Below are 27443 nucleotides of genomic sequence, written 5' to 3'. Positions count from 1 at the left end.
TTTTGTTTTTATTTCCATTTCTATAGGAGGTGGGTCAAAAAAGATCTTGCTGTGATTTATGTTAAAGAGTTTTCTTCCTATGTTTTCCTCTAAGAGTTTTATAGTGTCTGGTCTTACATATAGGTCTTTAATCCATTTTGAGTTTATTTTTGTGTATGGTGTTAGAGAGTGTTCTAATTTCTTTCTTTTACATGTAGCTGTCCAGTTTTCCCGGCACCACTTATTGAAGAGACTGTCTTTTCTCCATTGTATATCCTTGCCTCCTTTGTCATAGATTAGTTGACCATAGGTACGTGGGTTTATCTCTGGGCTTTCTATCTTGTTCCATTGATCTATGTCTCTGTTTTTGTGCCAGTACCATATTGTCTTGATTACTGTAGCTTTGTAGTATAATCTGAAGTCAGGGAGTCTGATTCCTCCAACTCTGTTTTTTTCCCTCAAGACTGCTTTGGCTATTCAGGGTCTTCTGTGTCTCCATACAAATTTTAAGATTTTTTGTTCTAGTTCTGTAAAAAATGCCACTGGTAATTTGATAGGGATTTCATTGAATCTGTAGATTGCTTTTGGGAGTATAGTCATTTCACAATATTGATTCTTCCAATCCAAGAACATGGTATATCTCTCCATCTGTTTGTGTCATCTTTGATTTCTTTCATCAGTGTCTTATAGTTTTCTGAGTACAGTCTTTTACCTCCTTCGGTAGGTTTATTCCTAGGTATTTTATTTTTTTGTTGCAATGGTGAATGGGATCGTTTCCTTAATTTCTCTTTCTGATCTTTCATTGTTAGTGTATAGAAATGCAAGAGATATCTGTGCATTAATTTTGTATCCTGCAACTTTACCAAATTCATTGATTAGCTATAGTAGTTTTCTGGTGGCATCTTTAGGATTCTCTATGTATAGTATCATGTCATCTGCAAACAGTGACAGTTTTACTTCTTCTTTTCTGATTTGTATTCCTTTTATTTCTTTTTCTCCTCTGATTGCCATGGCTAGAACTTCAAAAGCTACGTTGAATAATAGTGCTGAGAGTGGACATCCTTGTCGTGTTCCTGATCTTAAAGCAAATGCATTCAGTTTTTCACCATTGAGAATGATGTTTGCTGTGGGTTTGTTGTATATGGCCTCTATTATGTTGAGGTAGGTTCCCTCTATGCCCACTTTCTGGAGCGTTTTTATCATAAGTGGGTGCTGAATTTTGTCAAAAGCTTTTTCTGCATCTATTGAGATGATCATATGGTTTTTATTCTTCAATTTGTTAATATGGTGTATCACATTGATTGATTTGCGTATATTGAAGAATCTTTGCATCCCTGGGGTAAATCCCACTTGATCGTGATGTATGATCCTTTAAATGTGTGATTGGATTCTGTTTGCTAGTATTTTGTTGAGGATTTTTGAATCTATATGCATCAGTGATATTGGCCTGTAATTTTCTTTTATTGTAGTATCTCTGTCTGGCTTTGGTATCTGGGTTATGGTGGCATCATAGAATGAGTTTGGGAGTGTTCCTTCCTCTGCAATTTTTTGGAAGAGTTTGAGAAGCATGGGTGTTAGCTCTTCTCTAAATGTTTGATAGAATTCACCTCTGAAGCCATCTGGTCTTGGACTTTTGTTTGTTGGAAGGTTTTTAATCACAGTTTCAATTTCATTACTTGTGATTGGTCCGTTCATATTTTCTATTTCTTCCTGGTTCAGTCTTGGAAGGTTATACCTTTCTAAGAATTTGTCCATTTCTTCCAGGTTGTCCATTTTATTGGCATAGAGTGGCTTATGTAGTGTCTTATGATGCTTTGTATTTCTGAGGTGTCTGTTGTAACTTCTCCTTTTTCATTTCTAATTTTATTGATTTGAGTCCTCTCCCTCTTTTTCTTGATGAGTCTGGCTAATGGTTTGCCAATTTTTTTTTATCTTCTCAAAGAACCAGCCTCTAGTTTTATTGACCTTTGCTATTGCTTTCCTTGTTTCTATTTCATTTATTTCTGCTCTGATCTTTATGATTTCTTTCCTTCTGCTAACTTTGGGTTTTGTTTGTTCTTCTTTCTCTAGTTCCTTTAGGTGTAAGGTTAGATTGTTTGAAATTTTTCTTGTTTCTTGAGGTAGGATTGTAGTGCTATAAAGTTCCCTGTTAGAACTGCTTTTGCTGCATCCCAGCAAAAACGTGTTTTCATTGTCATTTGTCTCTAGGTATTTTTTTATTTCCTCTTTGATTTCTTCAGTGATCTCTTGGTTATTTAGTAACGTATTGTTTAGCCTCCACGTGTTTGTGTTTTTTTATAGTTTTTTGCTGTAATTGATTTCTAATCTCATAGCATTGTGGTCAGAAAAGATGCCTGATATGATTTCAGTTTTCTTAAATTTACTGAGGCTTGCTTTGTGAGCCAAGATGTGATCCACCCTGGAGAATGTTCTGTGTGCATGTAAGAAGAAAGTGTAATCTGCTGTTTTTGGATGGAATGTCCTATAAATATCAGTTAAATCTATCTGGTTTATTGTGTCATTTAAAGCTTGTGGTTCCTTATGAATTTTCTGTCTGCATGATCTGTCCGTTGGTGTAAGTGAGGTCTTAATGTCCCCCACTATTACTGTGTTACTGTCGATTTCCTCTTTTATAGCTGTTAGCAGCTGCCTTATGTATTGTTGTGCTCCTATGTTGGGTGCATATATATTTATAATTGTTATATCTTCTTCTTGGATTGATCTCTTGATCATTATGTAGTGTCCTTCCTTGTCTCTTGTAACATTCTTTATTTTAAAGTCTATTTTATCTGAGTATTGCTACTCCAGCTTTCTTTTGATTTCCATTTGCATGGAATATGTTTTTTCCATCCCTTCACTTTCAGTCTGTATGTGTCCCTAGGTCTGAAGCGGGTCTCTTGTAGACAGCATATATATGGGTCTTCTTTCTGTATCCATTCAGTGAGCCTGTGTCCTTTTGTTGGAGCATTTAATCCATTTACATTTAAGGTAATTATCGATGTGTATGTTCCTATTACCATATTCTGAATTGTTTTGCGTTTGTTTTTGTAGGTGCTTTTCTTCTCTTGTGTTTCCTACTTAGAGACGTTCCTTTAGCATTTGTTGTAGAGCTGGTTTGGTGGTGATGAATTCTCTTAGCTTTTGCTTGTCTGTAAAGCTTTTGATTTCTCCATCGAATCTGAATGAGATCCTTTCTGGGTAGAGTAATCTTTTTTTTTTTTTAATTAATTAATTAATTTATTTATTTTTGGCTGTGTTGGGTCTTTGTTTCTGTGCTAGGGCTTTCTCTAGTTGCGGCGAGCAGGGGCCACTCTTCATCGCAGTGCATGGGCCTCTCACCGTCACGGCCTCTCTTGTTGCGGAGCACAGGCTCCAGACGCGCAGGCTCAGTAGTTGTGGCTCACGGGCTTTGTTGCTCTGCGGCATGTGGTATCTTCCCAGACCAGGGCTCGAACCCGTGTCCCCTGCATTAGCAGGCAGACTCTCAACCACTGCGCCACCAGGGAAGCCCTGGGTAGAGTAATCTTGGTTGTAGCTTCTTCGCTTTCATCACTTTAAATATATCGTGCCACTCCCTTCTGGCTTGTAGAGTTTCTGCTGAGAAATCAGCTGTTAACCTTATGGGAGTTCCTTTGTATGTTATTTGTCATTTTTCCCTTGTTGCAATAATTTTTCTTTGTCTTTAATTTTTGTCAATTTGATTACTATGTGTCTCGGCATGTTTCTCCTTGGGTTTATCCTGCCTGGGACTCTCTGCGCTTCCTGGACTTGGGTGGCTATGTCCTTTCCTATGTTAGGGAAGTTTTTGACTATAATCTCTTCAAATATTTTCTCGGGTCCTTCCTCTCTCTCTCCTCATTCTGGGACCCCTATAATGCGAATGTTGGCACGTTTAATGTTGTCTCAGAGGTCTCTTAGGCTGTCTTCATTTCTTTTCATTCTTTTTTCTTTATTCTGTTCCATGGCAGTGAATTCCACCATTCTGTCTTCTAGGTCACTTATCCGGTCTTCTGCCTCAGTTATTCTTGTATTGATTCCTTCTAGTGTATTTTCCATTTCAGTTATTGTATTGTTCATCTCTGTTTGTTCCTTAATTCTTCTAGATCTTTGTTAAACATTTCTTGCATCTTCTCGATCTTTGCCTCCATTCTTTTTCGAGGTTCTGGATTATCTTCACTATCATTATTCTGAATTCTTTTTCTGGAAAGTTGCCTATCTCCACTTCATTTAATTGTCTTTCTGGGGTTTTACCTTGTTCCTTCATCTGGTACATAGTCCTCTGTTTTCATTTTGTCTGTCTTTCTGTGAATGTGGTTTTTGTTCCACAGGCTGCAGGACTGTAGTTCTTCTTACTTCTGCTGTCTGCCCTCTGGTGGATGAGGCTATCTAAGAGGCTTGTGCAAGCTTCCTGATGGGAGGGACTGGTGGTAGGTAGAGCTGGGTGTTGTTCTGGTGGCCAGAGCTCAGTAAAAGTTTAATCCGTTTGTCTGCTGTTGGGTGGGGCTGGGTTCCCTCCTTGTTGGTGGTTTGGCCTGAGGCAACCCAGCACTGGAGGCTACAGGCTCTTTGGTGGGGCTAATGGCAGGCTCTGAGAGGGCTCATGCCAAGGAGTACTTCCCAGAATCTCTGCTGCCAGTGTCCTTGTCCCCGCAGTGAGCCACAGCCACCCCCCACCTCTTCAGGAGACCCTCCAACACTAGCAGGTAGGTCTGGTTCAGTGTCCTATGGGGTCACTGCTCCTTCCCCTGGGTCCTGATGTGCACACTACTTTGTGTGTGCCCTCTAAGAGTGCAGTCTCTGTTTCCCCCAGTCCTGTTGAAGTCCTACAATCAAATCCCTCTAGCCTTCAAGGTCTGATTCTCTAGGAATTCCTCCTCCTGTTACCAGACCCCCAGGTTGGGAAGCCTGACATGGGGCTCAGAACCTTCACTCCAGTGGGTGGACTTCTGTGGTATAAGCATTCTCCAGTTTGTGAGTCACCCACTCAGTGGTTATGGGATGTGATTTTATTGTGATTACGCCCCTCCTACCATCTCATTGCAGCTTCTCCTTTGTCTCTGGATGTGAGGTATCTTTTTTGGTGAGTTCCAGTGTCTTCCTGTTGATGATTGTTCAGCAGTTAGCTGTGAATCCAGTGCTCTCTGAAGAGGGAGTGAGCACCTGTCTGTCTACTCCGCCATCTTGAACCAATGAGCCCAGTGCTTTTCTGACATATAAGATGTTCATAAAATAAACCACCTCAGGCTTCTCACTGCATAAAATAGGTTACAAGATACATCATTTTTTATCATGGTATGTAAAATTTCTTCTAGCCTTTAAAAATAGAAATCAAGTAGGAATCATTTCTTTAAAAATTTCCTGACTTAAGGCAGGGTAATGTCCTTAAAAAGAATAGTAAAAAACCATTGAGAAAGAGAATAAAAGGAATTCTGTACAGGATAACATGGTAATTGTCATTGTAAAATGGCACTAAAGGGTGTTAACATGTGAAAAGGTGGCTTGCCAGTGAAACTGAAAACACAGTGTATCCATGTGAAATGATGGCAATAGACAGAGACAGATGCCCTCATGGCATCTATGATTTGACCAACTCGACCAAGCTCTGTCTTTCCTGTTGGCAGAAGAAAGAGCACCTTGATACACAAAGTCTTCAGAAAAAAATGGACAGAGTGGTACGATTTAAAGGTGAATAAAGTATTACATGAGACTGACTTGTAAAAATATGTATTTTTTCTACTTACTACACTTTAATAAATGGGCCCCCATGTCCCTCGTAAAGTTTCCAAATTTAAATATTTCCCATGTGTAAGGATGACACTTTATATAACATTTATGATACATTCTAAGAGACATCTGGGCCGAGTAATAAGAATCCAGTGGATGCATCACATCTTCTGATTGTTTAAATTAAATATGCAGAGGAACAGCAGATTTTCATGCTCTGAACATAGGAGATAAGGTGCTGCTACCTGGTTAACGTGGGAGCTGTAAATCAGTGAGGAATTCCAAGTATTCTGTCTACTTTGTAACAGACACATCATCCCCCAACTTCTACCACTTTTAGAAGAAAGATAAGAGAATTTCTTGAATGGAAAATTTTAACATGCAAGATTCCCATTTTAAGTTGTTTCTACCAAAAGATAGATTCTTTAATATTATTATATTAATAAGGAAGGAGGAAATAAATGACTTGGGGATTCTTCCCTTCTGCTCAATATTAGCAAACTTATTTTGCTTTAGTCCACAGTACTGTTGCTTTATAGAGTATCAATTGGCTATCATCATTAGGTAATGTAGTTGGGTTAAATTTAAGAAGAACCAACCTGCTTCCAAAGATTGACACAATAATGGCTACTCTAAAGAACAGAAAAGATATATTACCTTGATCACTGAAATAATTTTTAAATTTGAGAATGATATGAATGATTATTTGGAAAACCATTTAGATAAGAGGCATGAAGGAATATGATGGATGTGGAGCTGAACATAAGGAACCAAATGCCTTCAATGAGGATGCTGACTGCATTAATTAATTTAAAATCAATGTTTTATATATACACACACACACACACACGCACACAGACACATATATATTTTACTCTCATGGTTCCATTGCTAAAATCTCGAAATATAGTGAGACTAAGGCAATCCATTTTAAAGTAAGGTAGGAAGGGGGAGCTCTGAGCCCAGATATGTGAGGATTTTTTTTTTTTTGGGTGGGTGAGATATTAAAATACATATTTCAAAGATATCTATTGAAAGTTTCAAAAATTTTAGTTCTTTATTATTATTAATCAATGACACCTTATTACTAACTTATTAAAACCACCTAAAGCAGAATCTTTCAGCGCAGTGGCCATGAAGTATGATGACCTTTAATAACTGATTATTCTTGACTCAGTGATTGATACAGACCCATGTCTTGAATATATCCTGCCTCCTCTCTCCAGGTATTCCCACTTTCTCAGAACTTTATGTATCTTCATTTTTCTCGAACCATCTACCATAAAAACCAAGTCAGTTTTAGGGAGAAGAAGATGGTTTTTATCACCAGATATATGCTTTTCCCAGGAATGAAACAATTCCAGGGTTGGAAGGGCCTTGAGTGATCATTCAATCAAGACATCCTTTTGCAGGCAGATCTACATGTAGGGAATCAATTCTATTTGTGAAGATGTATAGAATGAACACTTATTCTAGCCCAACACACAAAAGGTGCATCTCATCCTTCTGCAGTCTTGAGGAAAGAACTTCCCAATTTTCATCTACTTTTAGACTCAAAGGCAAAATTGCTGATGCTGTGATGTTTGTCACTTGTGCCTAAGTCCCCAAAGAGAGGGCTTATATTATGGACAAGGCCCATGGTTAGGACTAATAAATTAAACCTCCTCGGTTGGGTTCCTGGAGTGGTATTGAATAGAAATCCAGACTTTGGTCCTAATGTTTAGTATCTCAGCTGGGAACTCTGGCTACCCATCTTATTAGCTCTATGATCTTGGATAAGAAGGTTGACTTCCTGGAGACTGTTACATCATGTAAAATTGTGATGATATAATACTAATCCACAGAGCTGTGATGGTTATATGTAAAAGCACATGAAGTGGTACCTGAAACACAGTGGCTTTCAAAAGTTATTAATTTTCCTCTGACGTAGAAAATGATGGCCAATGAGATTTGCCTAAGAAATAGAGTCTGGTACAAAGAAATGGGGATGCACTGGGCCAAATTTCAGCAGGGACACTTAAAGCAATGAATTAAATGATCCTTACAGGATCAAACAAGTTAATAAAGCTTCCAAAATGCAGCAGCCTACAACTTAGATTGCTGTAGTCCACCACTGAATGTCTAAATATTATTCTGCAAATTCTGCCTCCGTTTACCAAGAGGTACTGTGATGTCATGTTCTTTAAGGCTTTCCAAAGTGATCGTAAACTTTGTTAAGCATTAGAAAAGGAACTGGAGAGTAAAGAAGATTATGTTTATTAGCTCATTTTCTTTTCTTTTAATTAATTAATTAATTAATTAATTTTTGGCTGTGTTGGGTCTTCATTGCTGCGCACAGGCTTTCTCTAGTTGTGGTGAGCGGACTTCTCGTTTTGGTGGCTTCTCGTTGCGGAGCACGGGCTCTAGGTGCGCGGGCTTCAGTAGTTGTGGCTCGTGGGCTCTAGAGCACAGGCTCAGTAGTTGTGGCGCACGGGCTTAGTTGCTCCGCAGCATGTGGGATCTTCCCAGACCAGGGCTCGAACCTGTGTCCCCTGCATTGGCAGGCAGATTCTTAACCACTGTGCCACCAGGGCAGCCCCTATTAGCTCATTTTCTTTCCATGCACTTCAAGGGTTTATTAAGCAAGGAGCAAAGGTGCCAGGATGTGTCAACCTTATCACATTCCTTTCACACAAATATCCTGTAATAGCTGAAATTGATCCTCAATATCTGGGTGCCTTAGAAAGTAAAAACCTTTTAAACCTGGAATTCTTTTGTCAACCTGTTGACAGGTATTTAGGGCAATTTTCATCAGAGGCATCTTATGTCCTGCCTTTTTACTCTTTCTTCTGAAGTGCAGCTCTTCTTAGATTTTCTCTTTTGTTTTAATTTTAAAACTCCCATACGATTTGTATTTTACTTTGAAATAAATTGTCTTAAATATGCCATGACTGTTCAAGAAAGAGACTCTAAAAATATCTTGCCTGAGGTTTCTGGATCTACCTTTCCTATCAGAACTATGTTAGCACATAATGCTAATTGGCAATAACAAATGCAAATGTGGTAGAAACATGTCAGTTAAGACAGCTATCAATTTTGAGGCACACTTCTTTGGAAAGCCATCCGCACTTTAGAGAAAACTGTTTGGGGAATTAGCCACACTCATTTTGCATAAACAGTGAACCGCAATGAGAAAGGAGGGAAGTGATAATGCTTGTAGGCTACAAGTTTTGAGAAAAAACCGCACCTGAAATTGAGTTGTACGGATACAAAATGCATTAAACCTTCTGCTGAGCTTATATATTATTTATATATGTATACGTGAATATATATGTGTGCGTATGTATGTATATGTATATATACACATACACGTTCTAAGGTGAACAATCCAGTATGTGTGTTTTTCTAAACTAGCCAGGGATTACGTTGGAAGTGCTAAACAACGCGTTACCAGCTCCCCTGATTCTCGCCTCAGCTACTCTCTCCCTCTACCCTCAAATAACCATTCAGGAGGGAATGCCATTGTCTACTTGATAAGCTCAAGTCCAGAGCCATGGAGTCATTCAGTGGTTTAGGGCCAATCCAAAGCCATGGCATTTCAGGTGTCTTTTTGCAAAAGTTGCCAAGTGAATTCTCCTCTGACTCCCATTCTAACTCTGCCCTTCAGTTATATGACCTTGGAGGAAGTCCTATCCCTTTTTGCACTGCTATGTCCTTACTGTGTAGAATGAGATTATTATCTACTCTATCTTATATTATTGTATTGATGAAATCTAGGCTTAATGGAAATGAGGATGTGTAGAAACCCTGATCCTGGAGGGTAAGAGAAATTGTAAGACAATCAGGAACCAAGGCCTTGAAAATGAAATAACACAGATTGGGCAACTGACTTCTGAACAACTAGTCAGAACCGGCAGAAAAGCAGCCCACTGGTGACCTTGTGTCTTCTTAGGGTTATGTGTCTCAGTTCAATAATGAACCTCAGCTGATATTCCATGTCTGCCATGAACTGTTAGATTGATTGTGGTTTTGTGTGTAAAAAGCCCTGGACAAATTCCTTCCCCAAAGGTCCCTCCACAGAGCCTATGCTCTGATGGGTTGTGTTTCCCTGCCCCAGTGGGCAGCTCAGTTCCATCCTCAGCCTGAGGAGAAGTTAATTTTCCCTTATCAGTAATGAGGATTCAAAGAGTGAGTGCCTTTCGAAGCTCTTTCATGCTATATGTGTAGCACAACTGAGACAGGTATACAGTCCTTAATGTCCTTTTAGAAACGGGGTCGGGGACCTGTAGACCAAGGACTCACCTCGAGGATTGACGTCTGCACTTGGAGGATCTGTTCATGGCCTTTGAGCTGCCGGATGCAGATTTTGCAGGACAGCTGGGTGGTGGTGGGCGTGTAGCGTTCCAGGGAGAAGGCACAGTGCAGGGGCTGCCGGTTACCGCACCACACGCGGGAGAATGGGACTTCCTGCGGGGGAGACGGGGGGGAGAAGAGGGCTATGGTGTGCAGAGCCCGGCTGAGGTGAGCAGAGAGCAGGAGGGACCTAATCACAATAATTAGGATGATGATGATGACGGTGATGGCAGGAGAGGTAATTGCCTAAGCGACTCTGGTGGAACTGTTGTAGAAATAATGTTCCAGCATATGCCAAGCAGCACAAAAGTAATTAACGTCAATTCCAATTGATAACATATGAATTCCAAAACCACACTGCAAGAGCTCAGCTTTCACTTGGTGACTCACACAGTTAGAAAGAATACCATCAAAAGTTAATCGTCGTGTCTTTCCATGACAGAAATATTCTAAAAGACTCCTATGGGTAGACTCCTAGGATTAGATGCCTACTCCATCCTTCTACCTAAGCCCGGGGTAGGATGATATTTTCTCACTTAAATGAAAATTATGCTGAAGAACTGACTGGCCAGAACTTATGCCCATACCACAAACTCATGCCAAATTGTATAAACATAATGTTGCTAAATGTATCCAGCATAAAAGTTATACCTACTGCAGAATCATACACACACACCCCAGAGAGAGACACACAAACACAACAGGCTACCCCAGAACAGTCTAGTTTGCCAACTCCTCATTCATTCAATTCATCCATTCTCAGTTACGTGTACAATGCCTACTAATAACAAGACACTGTACTAGATAAACAAGAAAAGAGCAGTAAGAATTGAGGTCTGGTCCCCACTTTCAAGGGACTTATAGACAATTGAGTGGCAAAAGCAATTTTCACTAAATGAGGGGGGAAATTATAAAATCTATACACATTCCCCTTTCCCCCATGACCAGCTGGTGCTTGCCACCAATTGGCTCAGGCACGTGGCTTTACACTAATGTGAAGTAGAGGTCAGTCACTGGTAATCTTCCATCTACTAAAATGTCTTTCATTCCTACTCAGATCAGGCTGTGGTCCTTGGCAATGACCTCCTATTTCCAGCCTATAGTAATCTTCATTCTCCCTTCTTTCTCTTTTCCGCATCCCATTCATTTGCTCTTTCACCTGTTGCTACAAATACAATTTCCCCCAATACTGATGCTGAAAGGCAGCAAAAGATGTATCAAGTCTGGAAGTCTGAGTCTCTGAAGTGTGACTGGTGATGGACTCAGCAGGTGTTTTAAGACCAAAGGCCATGATGAGAATTCAATCTACCCACTTTGAGGAACTATGAGTTACCTCGTTATCCCTGAGCTCCAATCTGTACGCTTGTTGGTTTCCTCATTTTCTCTATAGGAAGTCTCACAGACCCTGATTTTGGATACTTGCTGGGGGGGGTGGGGGGACCAGCAGGGAGGGATGGAGTTTAGATTGTTGCAGACTTGAGTACAAGAGAGCCAGCTTTAGGGATTACGAAGGAACGAACTCACGTGTTAACCCCTACCACACATCCCAGCAAGGGATGTAAGGGTGTCGTGTTTTTGTTTTGCTTGTTCTGAAACCTGAACCAAGGGAAAGGCAGTGGATCTTTGTCTCAAGAAGTAGAGACAAGGACTCAGAGAAGGTCTGTATGTTGACACTGCAGACTTTCATTGACTTTATCCCTGTGCAGAATGTGGGCTGTTAGGAGGCAACTCTCTCTCCACCATCCTCAGTTCTCCCCTACGTGGCAGGGGCTGGAAGCCTGAAAACTACATTTCACAGCTCTCTCCAGCAGGGAGTTCACATGTCCATTCTGCCAGTGAGAAGTACTTGTTTTAAACTTGGAAGGAAGAGAAGGAGCGGAAGCCTCGTCCTCGCTGCTCCTCTGACAGCAGCGAGCAAACCCAGAGGCTTCAGCTGACAGCACGTGTGAGGTTTGCAGGGGCTTCTGAGAACCATCTGCTTCAGGGCTGTTGTGTTTTCCTGAACTCACCAAACTTGCCGGTTTCCTTATATCGCCAGTGGCTTTCTCTGACCTTGGCTCTCCTAGGCTTTCCAAAGGCTTTATAAGCACATAAATCCTTTGATTACATTTCCCCTGGATTGAAATATCTTTTCTTGACCCAAACCATTCTCTAATGAAACACCAGTGGCTTAGAAGAAGTTCTCTTAGAAACTAAGATGAGCTGGGCAGCGCTGGAAGGTTCACTATAGTGGGTTCCACAGAGAGGCTCTCATCCAGGGGAAACTCTGGGAGAAGCATGAAGCTAATGGTCACTACGGAAGCATGTGGCTGCAGCACCGCTTGCTTATGTCACCAGCAAGACAGCACAGGTCCAACCCACGTTCTTCCTAAACTGAGAGTTTTTCTTATGAGCTCTTCACTTTCCCTCCTAGCAGCAGCAGGCACTTCAGATCGGTGTGGCCTCCCAGCAACCTTTAGAGGAAGTCATTCCCTAAAACACTCAAAAATGACTTTTCACCTGCACCAAATCCTATACCAGATGAAACAGTAATAATACGTATTTACAAGGTCTGCCGTTTCTCCTTATTGTGTAATCCGACTCTTTTCACGCTGCTCTGTGGTTTAGTAAACCACGGGTAACTCTCACTTCATATCTCAGCTTCCAGCTGTTGTGTCTGTCTCCTGAACTCTTCAAAACCTCATCTGCTTACATACGCCCAAAGGCCATTTCTCTGTGGAGAACCCCAACAGCTGCATCTCTGGGTTTTATTTCATTACCATCCACCACTGACATTATACCCCTAATCAGCAGAAACAATTTTAGTTGGCCTTTCCTTTCTCAGATAGGTCTACCTTTTGAAAACGGATTATCACCATCTCTCTCTCATCGTCATTCTCCTCCAATTTTTCTATCTCCACGCGTAATCTTCTCTGATGTCATCAGAGCTAACTGGGAGTAAACTGCTCGGCAACCTTCCTATCTTCAGTCTCTACCACACGAGTTAATGAGGGGGTTGAGGCTTGACTGGGGAGGAAACAGAAAGCAGTTGATTGGTATTCTTTTTTTTTTTTAATATATACTTTTTTCCTTTTTTTTTTTTTAATTTATTTATTTTTATTTATGGCTGTGTTGGGTCTTCGTTTCTGTGTGAGGGCTTTCTCTAGTTGTGGCAAGCAGGGGCCACTCTTCATCGCGGTGCGCGGGCCTCTCACTATCGCGGCCTCTCTTGTTGCGGAGCACAGGCTCCAGACGCGCAGGCTCAGTAATTGTGGCTCACGGGCCTAGTTGCTCCACGGCATGTGGGATCTTCCCAGAGCAGGGCTCGAACCCGTGTCCTGTGCATTAGCAGGCAGACTCCCAACCACTGCGCCACCAGGGAAGCCCAGTTGATTGGTATTCTTTAGGGAAGAGCTTATGGTCTCTCTTTTACCTGTAATCATGAGTTGGGCGGGGCACTGATGTGACCACATCACCTGGGAACTCTGCTTTCATTACATGATTCCTCTGCTTGGGGGACCAGAATGGCCCCAGGATGCCTGCGTGATAAACACAGCCCCCTGGGACTTCCCTGGTGGTCCAGTGGTTAGCGCTCCGCGGTTCTGCTGCAGGGGGAACTAAGATCCCACATGCTGTGTGGCCAACAAAACAAAACAAAACAAAACAAACACAGTCCCCTGCCTGGCCTTCAAGGGCTTCTTCCATCCTCTGTCACCTCCTCCTCACTCTCTCCAGTCTCAACGTACAAGCCCTCAAACTCACTCTCTTCCCCAAGCCAGTACGTTTTGATAGAGTTACTCTGCACCATCCCCTTCAACGAAAGTAACTATAACAGAGGGCTCCACGGTTCATAGGTGTTTTTGCCTAACTAAGCTAACTAAGGAGGTTTTTGTTTTCTAAATCTGAAATTTGAGTCATTACAGTGTAATATAAATGTTTGGACTTCAGGGCTCTAGACAGAGCTGAATTCAAGGTCCAGATCTTAAACCTACATTTTTTCTGCAGTAGCTTTGAATCTTTGGTAATGCTTACCTTCCTTAAATAAAAAAAAAAAGGCACTGACCACTTATTGAAAAGTATCTTCTGTGGTGTCACTTGCTAAATTTTGTATATTTTTCTCCTGAGAACACTGGAAAAACCCGCCACAGAGATAATCTTTTCTTGCAGAAAGGCGTGAGAATCGGCACACAAAAAAATTCTTCTCTTTTCTCTTTCCATTCTACTGCAAACAATCAAAACATTTTAAAAATCTGATATTAAGACAGTGTCAAAAGAATATTTTTTAATTGTTGACTTGAGTAGCAGCTGCCGGTAGTGCTCAACAAAACATTTAAAAATAATAGAATTAGAAGCACTGTGATTAGTGTGTTTTCAGGGCAATCATCTTTGCTTTCATTTATTCAAAAAAAAAAAAAAAGGCAAAACAAAACACCAAGATGCTCACTGAGCGGAGAGGAATTATGTGGAAAGTAATACAAGAGGACAAAGTGTAGCAAAGTTATGGGGGTTTCAAGAATTCCGGAAATGTTTTCATTTTGAGTCCCATTATAATTAGTTTCCTAGCAGATGGGGACCATGTAAATCATATCCTAGCAGGAGACAGACACTGGGCTCTCCAAGATACATAGCATGCTGTAAGACAGCTGCTTTTATCCTACAGAGGTGACAGCCTGGCTTGGTGTTTTGTAGGATTTAGAAAATAAATTAATATTTTATTGCATACTGTTTATTGCAGCTTCTTCACCCCACGGGCAGCAAGGAATAAAGGAAGCAATGATTAAGTAGCTCTCAGGTCCCAGGAACCTACTGAGAGCAGAGTTATTTCCCTCTAAAGGAGGGTTGCTAAGTCTTCCAAGGGGACAGTAGCATATCACTAATTGTGGTAGAGTCTTAAGAAAAGGGGGCATAATTAATTGTTTATTTTGGAAGGACTAGTGTTCTGGGCCTCATTTTTTTCTTTGAATCAAGGTTAGTGGGGTCTATGGTAACCAGATCTCCTAAGAACTCACATGCCCTTCCCTTTCACCCATCATACCTGGTTTCATAAGCAATAAGGGTTGTAGCCTAGCATTTTATAAATTGTCATCCTCCAGAATCGAAACCAACAAGATTTAAAATCTAGTTGGTCCTAATATGTAGGCTCTCATCACAGCTCTGGACCCAATCTTGAACTCACATCATTCTAAAAACATCTCTTGGTTGGTGTCTGGTAGGGCAACTATTCTATGCACTGGATACCTCCCTGAGAAATTCCACCTTTCCTAGAAGAAAAAAGGAAGGTTTTTTAGGAGAGTAAGCTTTGGGTACCAACTGGAATATATCACTTCCCAGATTCCTGATTTGAAGTTAGAGAAAGGGAGAGAGGAATAAGAAGACGAGAATACCAGAGGTCTTCTATCCACTGACTTGGAAGATGACAGAAGATGACAGGAACATTTACCAGCTGAAGGAGAGACCTATAAATGATGTCAGGAGGAGTGAGGTTTTCTGTCTCCACAATAGTGCTCTGTGAGTTCTCATCCACTAAGCCTTAACAAAAAGCCATTCTCTATTATCCACACCGAGTTTGTCAGCGCACATGATGTTCTCCATGAAGTTCAAGCAGGCTGAACACAAACCCTCCCCAGAATGTGAGAATCTGATGCCTGGAGCAAACACAGCATGGCCATTAAGACAAGCACAACATGTAGGCATATTGCTGGGGGTTCAGTGATCACAGGAGCAAAGAAATTGGTTCTAAGGGTGGTGAAGAGAAAGGAAGAATAGAGCAGAAAGCCATTTGTGGGGAAGAAAAATGAAGTGGAAATGAAAACTCAGTGGCAAGCCTCCTGGTGCAGAGAAAATTAAATTGTTTCTCAGCCTTCCAAGACTCTTTCAAATTATGCTCAATTACAGAAGGCAAATGCTTATACATGTTCACAACCTCTGTGTAATCCAACCCACCCTGGCAGTAAAGCTGGTTGGGTTTTCTTGCTAGCCAGTGCCCTTTGCCTTTGGCTGGCCCTGTTGCATCCTTTGGGGTGGGCAGGCATTAACCCCCACCAAGCCTTTTGTGCCTGAGGCTCTCTTTGGAATCCCTGGTGTTGGAATTGTTGTTTAAGTGCCACTGAGAGGTTATAGTTCTTTCATCTGATTTTTTTTTTTTTTTAATCTCCAAGCATTAAACTTAATAGTTACTTTGGACTGAGTCACTTGTACCAGATCCAGTGAAATGATGCCCTTAAATCAATAAAGATTAATACACAGAGGAATTTGCATGACTATCAGGATTTGTTTTAATAATACCCTGAAGTTCAATTTGGACTAGAAACTTTGAATACTGCTTTCTGGGAAACAGAGACACCTAGGTCTAGAACATCATAAATAACACATTTATTCATAGAAAACCTCTCTCCATAAAAAAAAAAAAAATGGTAAAGTTTTCAAAAAAAAAAAAATTGTACAGGGCCCTGAGAGAGATTCTTGTTGCTTTGAATGCACTAAAATTATACATAGAGGGGGCAATTCCCAAGGTAATGAGAAATCTGAAAAGTAAATATAAAAATATGGCCTTAACCAATTTGAAAATTCTGAATTTTAGAAGTGTAAGGTGTTTTTCTAACTCTCTTTCTAACTTTTTTCTAACTCTCATGGCATGGGCAAGGTTTTTCTCTTTGAGATTTGGCTTATTTCCATTCTGACAAGCCGGTATATCTTGTGCATGGTTTTTAAAAAATGAATGCTGTAAAGATGGAAAGGTTGAAAAACCCAAAGAGGCATTGACATTTCTTTGTTTTTCAATTTGTGATTTCTTCTTCCCATCTTGCTCAATTCATCTGGCAGCAAGCACTTTATATATTCAGGACAAACTCTCTTGTTCCCATCTGGTTGGCCAGAGCGCTCTACAACTCAAAATTATCACCCTTAAAAGGTTTCTCCCTGACATCCAGTTCATTCGTACTTGAACAGGATTAAAACTGTGTCTCATAATGAACTGATGTGAATCAAAACAAACCCACAAACACATCCTGCTCTAAGTTGTTAAATGACCACCTTCAACCTATCCCGAGTGGCGATTTAAGCAGGAGAGAGGAGAAATGTCACATTACCTGACACACAAGCCCCTTTTTCCCCCACGTGTTAGAAACCCATGGATTTATGACAATAGGTTTCATTCCCTGGGTGTAGTGCAAACTGTTACATGTCTGTGACAGTTTTGAAATTAAATCCATAGTTTTAAAGGAGGAGGAAAGTCAAGAGTACCCTCACCAGGGCTTGTGATATGCATGCTGGTTAAAGCAAAGCTATTTCTGTCAGAAACCCATTGGGCCAGTACCTGGCATGCAGTGAATGGTTTAATTCTCCAGAGGAATGGGGGGATATCAAGGACAGAGATCTGCAGACTAAAGGTATTCCCTTTGAAATGCAGCAACTTTGGTTCTTCAAGGAGTTGTCCGCCTTGATGCCTTTCATCTGAAACCACTTCCTATAGGGCAAGAAAAAGAAAGAAGCACAACAATGAAGTACCCAATTTCCTCCACGTTTTCCTTCCATAGATACGTATACTCCCTCTCATGTGTCTCCCAGGAATAGACGAACAGCATGATGAGCACACTCTACTCTTACGCCCCGCCCCCATCCTTGCAAGGTCAGGGCTAAGGGGCTACAGGCTGCTGAGAACTAAGGATCTGGACACAAAGAAACAATTGTTCTTCATTACTGTATTGTTGCGGCTTTTACACACACTGTGCCTGTCTTTAAAACTGGAAGACCTCCTTTGCCCCAAGCAAACTGTAATACTGTTGAGTTTCCAGAACTGTGTGAATTTCATCCTGGTATCGCCATAATCAAGGGATGTATTTGTACTTAACCTAACACATCATCATATTTCATGAGAAGGGGAGACACAGACCCTCCTCCACTCCACTCCTCGTCTGGTTCCCTTGTTTGTCACTAACACAGGCATCATCCAATATTTATCCTTTAGCTCAAAATAAATCTTGCAGAGTGCATGTATCATGTTTACTTGTAGTAATGTTCACAGAAGTTATGCCAAAAGGCCAAGAAAAAATAAGTTGTCAAGTCAGTTTCGGCTCAGAAAAAAAATCAAATTCCTGAGATAAATACTCCTTTATCTTTCACTGACAAATCTTTGTAATTATATCTCATACAAACACAATTCACATACATTCTACTAAGCAAACCATTTAACTGGTTCCAAATTTGTGGCGTTTAGAATCATCTCCATAAGACAAGTGAAATAATAGGACAGATATGAACGCTATAAAATGTCAAACTACTGTAGGGGGTGAGGTTTTCAGTGTTAGTGGAGATGAAAGATTTCCCTAAATCCCCATTTAAAAAAATCACCGTTAATTGACTTATAATTTCCTTGCAGAGCTAGGATAAATAGGAAAACTGAAATCCTTTAATGATGTCCTATAATCTTCCCAGAGTCTAAAAAAGGTTGTTAAGAAGCCAGGCAAATAGGTTTATAAATACAATAAAACTTACATTTCAATTATCAGGGAGTGAAAGCAGCTTCAGAAGTTACCTTTCCCATCTCTTGTTTATGTATAGATTAACATTAATGAAAGTGTTTCTAAGAAGCAGCTTTCCAGCTTTTATCCTTCATGTACACACAAACTGTTAACAGGTTGCTAATGTCTCTTCTCAGGACTAAACAATTCCATTCCAGTGTCATTTTCTCCAGCTCTTGGGGGTGTGGAAGGGGTGTGTCTTGGGGCCCTGAGTCAGCACTGAACTTGCTGCGATGATGGAAGTGGCCCATGCCTGTGCTTTCCAATATGGTATCCACTAGCCAGAGTGGTTAGAGTGCCTAAGGAACTAAGATTTTCATTTTAGTTAATTCGAATGTAGATACGCACACATGGTTGGCAATTACTGTACTGGACAGGGCAGTGCTAGATAATTCATTACCTTGTGGGTCTAAGCGTTGGACATAATAACACAGTGGCCAGTGTCTAGTGAGGGCTGCAAGCAGTGGAAGGAAAGAGGCAGGGTGGGAGGAAAGGGAGTTAATGCCAGACGCTGACTTTAGGTCTTTACAGATGCTGGTCTGTTCCCTCTTTTGAGATTTAATGAGTGTCCAGTGGAGCAATGCTTGAGCTGGGCACTGGGTAGACAGAAATGAAACACCAAGGAGCTCACAGTCTAGAGAGAGGGTCAGAACAGCAAGCATATGAGTATAATATAGCATCTAACTATTACAAATATGTATATTCCCAAAGGTTAAGGCAAGACAGAGGGTGCCTAACCCAGATGGGCAGAGAGGCCAGGAAATGAATTGGGAAATTAATAGAGGAAGTGATATTTGAACTGAGCCTGGAAGTAAATATAGGGGCTACTCATGGGAAAGGGAGGGAGAGTGCATTCCAGACACTGAATGGGCTCTGCACAAAGGCACGGAGGCCAGACAGAGCTGGGATAGAAGGTTAGGGTGGAAAGTGTATGGCTGGAGGTGATGAATATTATAGGGCAGGGGCCAATCACGAATTCTGCCTTACCATGCTAGGCACTTGTATTTTTGTTTAGAGTAATGTTGTTCGGGTTTAAGGGAGTATGAGAATTTTCTGAGGGTTATATATACTCAAGAGGGCACTCATCTTGTAAACCAAAACTGGAAGCACAGCCTTCTAATCACATTTCTGCATGGTCTTGGGCAAGTCACTTAATCTTTAGGCTTCAGTTCTTTACTTGGGTTTATTCACAGCCAAGCAAAATCATTAGCATGGTAATATACTAACTTCTTTTTGCCATTCAAGGTTAGAAACAGGGACAAATAAGAAATTTGCTTATTCAAACCATATTAAAGCCATGGAATAACAACAGTGTTGACTTGTCAAAGTATATTTGACTGTGGGCTTCCCTGGTGGCGCAGTGGTTGGGAGTCTGCCGGCCAATGCAGGGGACACGGGTTCGAGCCCTGGTCCGGGAAGATCCCACATACCGCGGAGCAACTAAGCCCGTGAGCCACAACTACCGAGCCTGCGCTCTAGAGCCCGTGAGCCACAGCTACTGAAGCTTGCGTGCCTAGAGCCCGCGCTCGGCAACAAGAGAGGCCACCGCAATGAGAGGCCCATGCACTGCAACGCAGAGTAGCCCCCGCTCACTGCAACTAGAGAAAGCCCACGCACAGCAACGAAGACCCAACGCAGCCAAAAATAAATAAATAAAATAAATAAATTTATATTTAAAAAAAAAAAAAGTATATTTGACTGGGTAGGCTCTCTAAAGTGTATCCCTGTTCTTTAAATCTGACTTGCCTGAAAGTACAGCGAAATAAACCGAGGTCAGGCGATGAAGTGACTTGTTCAAGGCCATGAATTACTTGGCGTAGAGCTAGTCTATTTTAATATTTAGAAACTACATAGCATCATCACACTTGAAGGGAACTTAAGGTACTTAGTGATTTAAAACTTGATTATTTACAGAGGAAAACATGGAGACCCTCCCCCTTACCCCCAAGAAAGTGATTTGCCTGAAGTCACATGGCTAGTGACAGAGCTACTATATCAGTACTTGTTCATGGTCTAGTATTTTTTCTACTAGATTTCCCTGCATTTTCCTATACTATGCTTGATGTTTTTAAGAGTCATGTGAAGGTCAGACTGCTATTAACACTGTCCCATAAGTAATTTTTCATTGGTGCAAGATATATGTAAAGATGACATAAGTCAGTCTGTTTTTCAATAAATGCTGGAGAGGGTATGGAGAGAAGGGAACCCTCTTACACTGTTGGTGGGAATGTAAATTGGTGCAGCCACTATGGAGGACGGTATGGGAGGTTCCTTAAAAAACTAAAAACTGAGCTACCATATGACCCAGCAATCCCACTCCTGGGCATATATCTGGAGAAAAACATGGTCCGGAAGGATGCATGCACCCCAGTGTTCATTGCAGCACTGTTTACAATAGCCAGGACATGGAAGCAACCTAAATGTCCATTGACAGAGGAATGGATAAAGAAGATGTGGTACATATATACAATGGAATATTACTCAGCCATAAAAAAGAATGAAATAATGCCATTTGCAGCAACATGGGTGGACTCAGAGATTGTCATACTGAGTGAAGTAAGTCAGACAGAGAAAGAGAAATATCGTATGATATCACTTATATGCGGAATCTAAAAACAAATGATACAAATGAATGTATTTACAAAACAGAAACGGACTCACAGACTTCGAGAATGAACTTACGGTTACTGGGGGTGCGGGGGGAAGGGTGGAGGGAAGGGATAGTTAGGGAGTTTGGGACTGACATGTACACACCGCTATATTTAACAAAGGAAAACCAACAAGGACCTACTATATAGTACAGGGAACTCTGCTCAATGTTATGTGGCAGCCTGGATGGGAGGGGAGTCTGGGGGAGAATGGATACGTGTATAGTATGGCTGAGTCGCTTTGCTGTGCACCTGAAACTATCACAGCATTGTTAATCGGCTCTACTCCAATATAAAATAAAAAGTTAACAAAAAAAAGTCAGTTTTTGCCCTGTGGTTATATATACTATCTAAGCCATCCCTGAGATACAGAATGGAGGATATTAGGAATTTTTTAAATGGATATCCACTTACAATTGTCACCGAGGAAAACTGGCACCTCTTAAAGATTTCTGCTTTAGGGCCCCCAATTTAAATACAACCATAATTTATTTTTACTGTTTTTTTTCTTATTTTGCTTACTTTAATCTCCATATGCTGAACCAACTACATACAATTAACAGTGTCTTGTAACCTTGTACAAAATATTAAGCAATTATAGCTATTTTGTAACAAAACAATTACTTATTAAAATGAAGAAGCCCAATAATGAACTAATCACTGTATTTATATATTTGTAAAGGCACAACTGGTTTCAGAGTGCAAGCTTAAAACCCTCTCCAAATAGGATAAATTGTACTTAACACAGAATTCCCAGTTACGCCCCTTCAACCTATTGTATTCCGCTCAGGGGCTGGGCCTAGACACTGTATTTTTAAATACTTCTCAGATGATGCTGATGTCCAGCCAGGTTTGGGAATCAGTGGTACAAACAACTCTGCTGAGCTCCTTCGGAGTCATTCACACGGATGCGTCACCCCGAGAGTGGAATCTGATATCCATCTGATTTTTTCCTATCTGCCTCCTATGTGATAAGGGCCCTTGGCTAAACCTCTGAGTCTACTGTTAAATTGATATCTGTGTTAATTAAAGTAGAAAGTAGGGTCTGGCTGGTTTCTTGTATATAAGATGTACCTAAAGGCTATGGTTGGTGGTTTTTCTGTCTCTTCTATTTCATCATTTCACATTGGCGGTTGCTAGTCATCCAGGGCTAGGAGTTGTGGCCAGGAGAAACTTGTGCTTTGTGCCTCACTGAGCCATTTATGTTGATTTAATGAGACAGGCAGCGATATTCAGGTGTGCTTCAGGGATACTAAAACAAGCAGGCTGAATTTACATATTTATGAGCCAAAACTGTTGAACTTAAGTGCGCGCACACACACACACAGAAGTTATGTCGCTGTGGTGTTTTCCTTTAAATGCTTTACGTGAACGATATTTTCCAAGGTTGTATTATTGATAAACACAAGAGCTACATCTGGAGGAAATCCTCTGAAATTAGATTCTAAATCTCCATTAATGCCAAGTAAGTAATGAGGACCCAGAGGTACTGAATAGGAGTGCTGGGAGCAGTGGAGAAAAAAATTAGTTGTGGTTTTTTTTTCCCCCTAAGATAGGGCAAGTGCTTAATTCCTTGCTTTCCCTATGTTAAGGTTTGTTTGAACTGTGTGTGTGTGTGTGTGTGTGTGTGTGTGTGTGTGTGTGTGAGTGAGAGAGAGAGAGAGAGAGAGAGAGAGAATGTAATAAAATACAATAACAAAAACCTAGGTCTTAACATGTTACAACTTTGAAAATATATCACCATTCCTCAACCTTTTGTTTGAATTCATCAAAAGCGCCAATGTCAAACACAAACATAAAATTGCAGCTCTAATTATTACAGAAATACAGGAGCAGGACGGACAAGAAGTCATTGGTCCCTTTCTCACCTTCAGGCAGATGGCATTTGTATTTTTTTCAAAAAGCCTATCTGAGCGGATTTAATTTTCCAGAGATGGTTTTAGATGTATTTATTAGAATATAGCTTCAAAAATCTGAAACCAAATTAATTATGTCTTACCAAGGTGCATGAGGCATTTTGTTTTTGTCATTCAAAGAAATTGCTACTAGGATTCAGATGAAATATCCCCAGAGCGAATGGGAAGCAGCCCTGCAGGAGGCAAAGGAGGGCACGGCAAAAAATGAAGAATGTTTGTTCGATTACTAAAATCCTATAAAGGAATATTTTTTGGTGAGGCTACTATCTTGCCAGGTCCCCACCTAGTTCTAAGAGGACAGGAGAGTTGGGTCTAGAAGCTGCCCTTCTTCCAAGGATTTCCAGTGAGAGGGAGGGTGGGCTTTTAAATAGTTGCGGGGACATAGTTTCCCAGGGAGATGGAAACGGGGTGAAAATGCAACCATGTCCTTTAACCAGGCTTCCTTCTTGGTTACAAGCCCCGTTCTAGCTGGGCTCATATGTATCATTACTTTGAGCTATGAAAGACGTACTACAATAAATACAGCAACTGTCACAGCCACGCTTGGTCTCTATTTCCAAATCATGACAAACATTTTCATTACAGTGATAACGGAGGCAAATTCCAGGGTAGGCAATTTCTGCAGAAATGCTTCATGAAAAAAAAAAAACTACCTATGAATTTTGATTAAGAAGTTAGGGTTCTATTCGAGTTATAGAAGGTGAGTCATCACTGCATACACGATGTTCAGCTCACACCACACAAGTTGGGGGGAGCGAATATTAATGTGTGAAGTCTTTTAGAGGTTCCGAAAGTGTCCTGTTGCTACGGCTTTCTTCAAGTGGAACTGTTTTAGTGGGTTAGTAACTATATAATATTTCCCTCTAATTAAATACCATATATGAAGCCATGAAAAATATGACATAGATGATTTGGGATATGAAGGACGTTTAAATGAACCTGGGGACGAGGTCCTGAACACATTCACTTAGCAAGATAAAAATCCAGAAAGCAAGATTCCTTTCTTGCACAAAACTCAGAGACTAAGACCGCGGAGTAAACGATTGTGTTCAGAAAAGCTACAAGTTATGTTCTAATCTTTCTGTGGGCCAGAAAAGTTATTCAACCAAGGCTGATGGTCTCTCAGAAGCCCAGGGGAGAAGCATGCCCTTTGCTGTTCACGACAGCTGTCACATACATCCTGTCAATAACAAGTACAACCCAACTCAACTTTAAAATCAGCTTTATTTGACATAATAGGAGAGGGAAAGAATCACTGGAGGTAATCAGATTCCGACCAATGGGGCCAAAGGTATCTCCACTGGAAAAAACATTTCTCTACAGCAAAATTAAAGAATTTTAAGAAATCTCTCTCAGTGATGAAATAAAGATATTTATATTCAATTCGAGGGAGAATATCAGTTTCTCGAGCATTGATTAAGAAGGGTCTACTAGCCACAGGGATGGATAGTGGTTTGAAAAGCTGTGGTTTGAGCCTCACTTTCATGATTCCCACTGCAATTCAGCTGTTAACAGTTGAGCTCTTCTAGAATCTGAGAGCAATGAATGGGAATGAAAATACATTATCTGCAAGTCCCTTAGAAGAAACTCCTTGGGCAAATGTCTAACTCACTGGTATATACATCAGCAGTGAGACTGTTATTCAAAGAAAATTCCAAACTGGTTATGATCGCTGACTTCCAAGGCAGTTGTGATGAACAGATCGTCAACAGTAACCCTAGTTAGCAGTGGGTTACTCATATGAGCCCAGGAGATTGGAAATCCTCCCCGCCCTCCATGTTTACTCAGCTTTCAAAATCTGGCTGAGTTACTAAACATCCAACTTGTGTGATGGTGCATTTTACAACTATTCAGTGGTGGCAGTAACCTCAATTTTCTTTTTGAAGTACAGTTGATTTACAATGTTGTGTTAATTTCTGCTGTACCGCAAACTTTTTTTTCTTATTAGTTATCTATTTTATACCTATTAGTGTCTACATGTCAATCCCCATCTCCCACTTCATCCCACCACCACCACCACCACCCCCTGCTCTCCCCGCCTGGTGTCCGTACATTTGTTCTCTACATCTGCGTCTCTATTTCTGCTGCCTTGCAAACCGTGTACTGAAAAGTGATTGTTTATACATACATACATATATATATATATATATATATATACACACACACACACACACATTGTTTTTTATATTCTTTTCCATTATGGTTTATCACAGGATATTGAATATAGTTCCCTGTGCTATACAGTAGGACCTTGTTGTTTATCTATTCTATGTATAATAGTTTGCATCTGCTAATTCCAAACTCCCAATCCCTCCCTCCCCCCATCCTCTTGGCAACCACAAGTCTGTGAGTCTGTTTCTGTTTCATAGATAGGTTCATTTGTGTCATATTTTTAGATTCCACATACAAGTGATATCATATGTCAATTTATTATTTTTGATTACTGAATGTCAGGTATTTTATCTTGGAGAAATCCTCTTATTAGGGTGTCTCAGAAGCAGATGAAGAGTTTAAAATGCCATTCCTAGGATGAGGTTTAACTGCTTACACTGAAGTTCTTTACAGAATGGCACCCCTTATGAAAAAGGTCCCTTTTGTGAACAGCCAAATATGAAGCGTGCCCTTTATAATGACCTGTGCTACTGAAGAGGTAGTCAGGGAAGATCTGGGCACATAGGTTGGCACTGTGTCACCTTTATTGGTTTATATTCAGGATTCAGGTCACTGTATCTCTTCTGTTGGTAAATATGAGTTTTCCAGCTCAGTGTCTTAAAAGCTAGTTCCTGAGGAAAAGCTCTGCATCATGGACTTAATGATCCAGAACTGGAATAGCTGGCATCTGGGATGTGTCAGGAGAGCTATTTATATAGGGGCAGAGCTTACACAGGCACTTCTGCATTATCTTTGCTGCTATTAATAAACTTGCACTCTTTGTGAGTAGCTAATTTAAAAGGAATCATGCATGATTAAAAGGACCAAAAATGGAAAGGAATCATCTCTGCCCTAGTAACCCTAAAAATTAATAGACCGTGTGTCCAGGATGTCACGTGACAGCCTGCTGAGAGGTATGCTTTATAATTGTTGTTCCCCAACTACAACCTTCAGGTGATCAAGCACCTTTCTTACTGCTTGCTGTACATCAAATAACTCTTGTTCCTGTGGTTCACACCATTCTCTTTTCTGGACATGGTATCCCTTCCTCTTTCGCTCTTAAATCTCATTCATGCAAGAAAGTACCCTGAGGGTCCTCCAAAACTCTTCTCCAATTCCTCTCTTGCCATTGGGTCTCTGTTTTCTGAGTCTCAACTATACTTCTAGTCAGTTTTCTCGTTTAGCACACAGTGTTCCTTATGTGTTCATTTAACTCTTCTCTCTTCTTGACTGCCAAGTACCTTGTACCCTCAGCACATTGTTGGACACATAGTAACACAGCTCTTGTTTCGAGAGAGGTTTCCCCATCGAGCCAGTGATGTGGGTTCATTTTCCAGACCCTCTGCAATCGGATTCTCTATTGATACCGATCTTCAGGAAACCCCATGCTTTCATGACACCCCAAGAAGAATTACAGAGAAAAGGCTGACCTGAAATGCACAAGGGGTATTGTCCACACAGTAGACCCTCAAGTTGTAGTCCAGAGAGTTACAGGACATGCAGCCAAAAACCGCAACCTTGAGCTGCTTCACGGCACAGTCTGTGATTGGTTCTCCAGTGAGGGCGTATGTCCCGAAGCTGTCTAGGAGCACGTGGCACGCAAAGGGGTCCAAAAGGCAGTAACAGGATGTGGATTCATCCTCTACCGACATCACTTCCTGTTGGGAAAAGGTCTGTTGAATTCTCTCAGCTTGGGAAATCAAATGTGATTTAACACTTTGCAAGGACCTGACATTTTTTTCAGAATATTTTTATTGAACTCATTTTCTCAAAATAACTGCTGACATCAGGAACCGAAGGAATGGCTATATTCAGGGTGTTGGGATTCGATTTAGTAGATTATAATGAACGTCACTTTCAAAGTTCTCCAGTTTTCAGTTAATTTGTTCAAGGCCAAATTAAAAACAACAACAACAAAACAGCCTTGAACATTAATATCAATGAGCAAACTTTTATGTTTTTATAAAGGTCTATTTCTGAAAACCTCTTTCCCTATCCTTAAGGTAATATTTATTTTCTTTCAAATTATTTTTTCCTGTTTCATTCCATCAAAATCATTCACGAGGGACCATTCAATAAATGGTTTGGATAAGACGTATCAGAATATTTCACCCTCCCTGATAAGGTATGTGTGACATGTGATAGAGCATGAATCTAACACCATCTGGATGTAAATGACCATGAGGAAGTGCTGG

The 27443-nt window shown here is 40.7% G+C and overlaps 1 protein-coding gene across 1 annotated transcript in view; it reads right to left on the bottom strand.

Moving 5' to 3' along the window:
• UNC5D (unc-5 netrin receptor D) overlaps positions 1 to 27443 on the bottom strand; it is a 258784-nt gene that overhangs the window by 15870 nt on the left and 215471 nt on the right. Inside the window, exons 14-16 of the mRNA XM_068531991.1 lie at positions 26679 to 26906; positions 17330 to 17479; positions 9985 to 10149 (exon numbers count right to left, since the gene is read on the bottom strand). Coding sequence (XP_068388092.1) covers positions 9985 to 10149; positions 17330 to 17479; positions 26679 to 26906 — 543 coding nt within the window. The remainder of the gene's footprint in view (positions 1 to 9984; positions 10150 to 17329; positions 17480 to 26678; positions 26907 to 27443) is intronic.

Source organism: Eschrichtius robustus, chromosome 21 (assembly GCF_028021215.1).
Source record: "Eschrichtius robustus isolate mEscRob2 chromosome 21, mEscRob2.pri, whole genome shotgun sequence".
In the NCBI taxonomy this organism is placed as follows: Eukaryota; Metazoa; Chordata; class Mammalia; order Artiodactyla; family Eschrichtiidae; genus Eschrichtius; species Eschrichtius robustus.
Note: the sequence above shows the minus strand (reverse complement) of the source record. Positions and strands in the feature narration are given on the sequence as shown.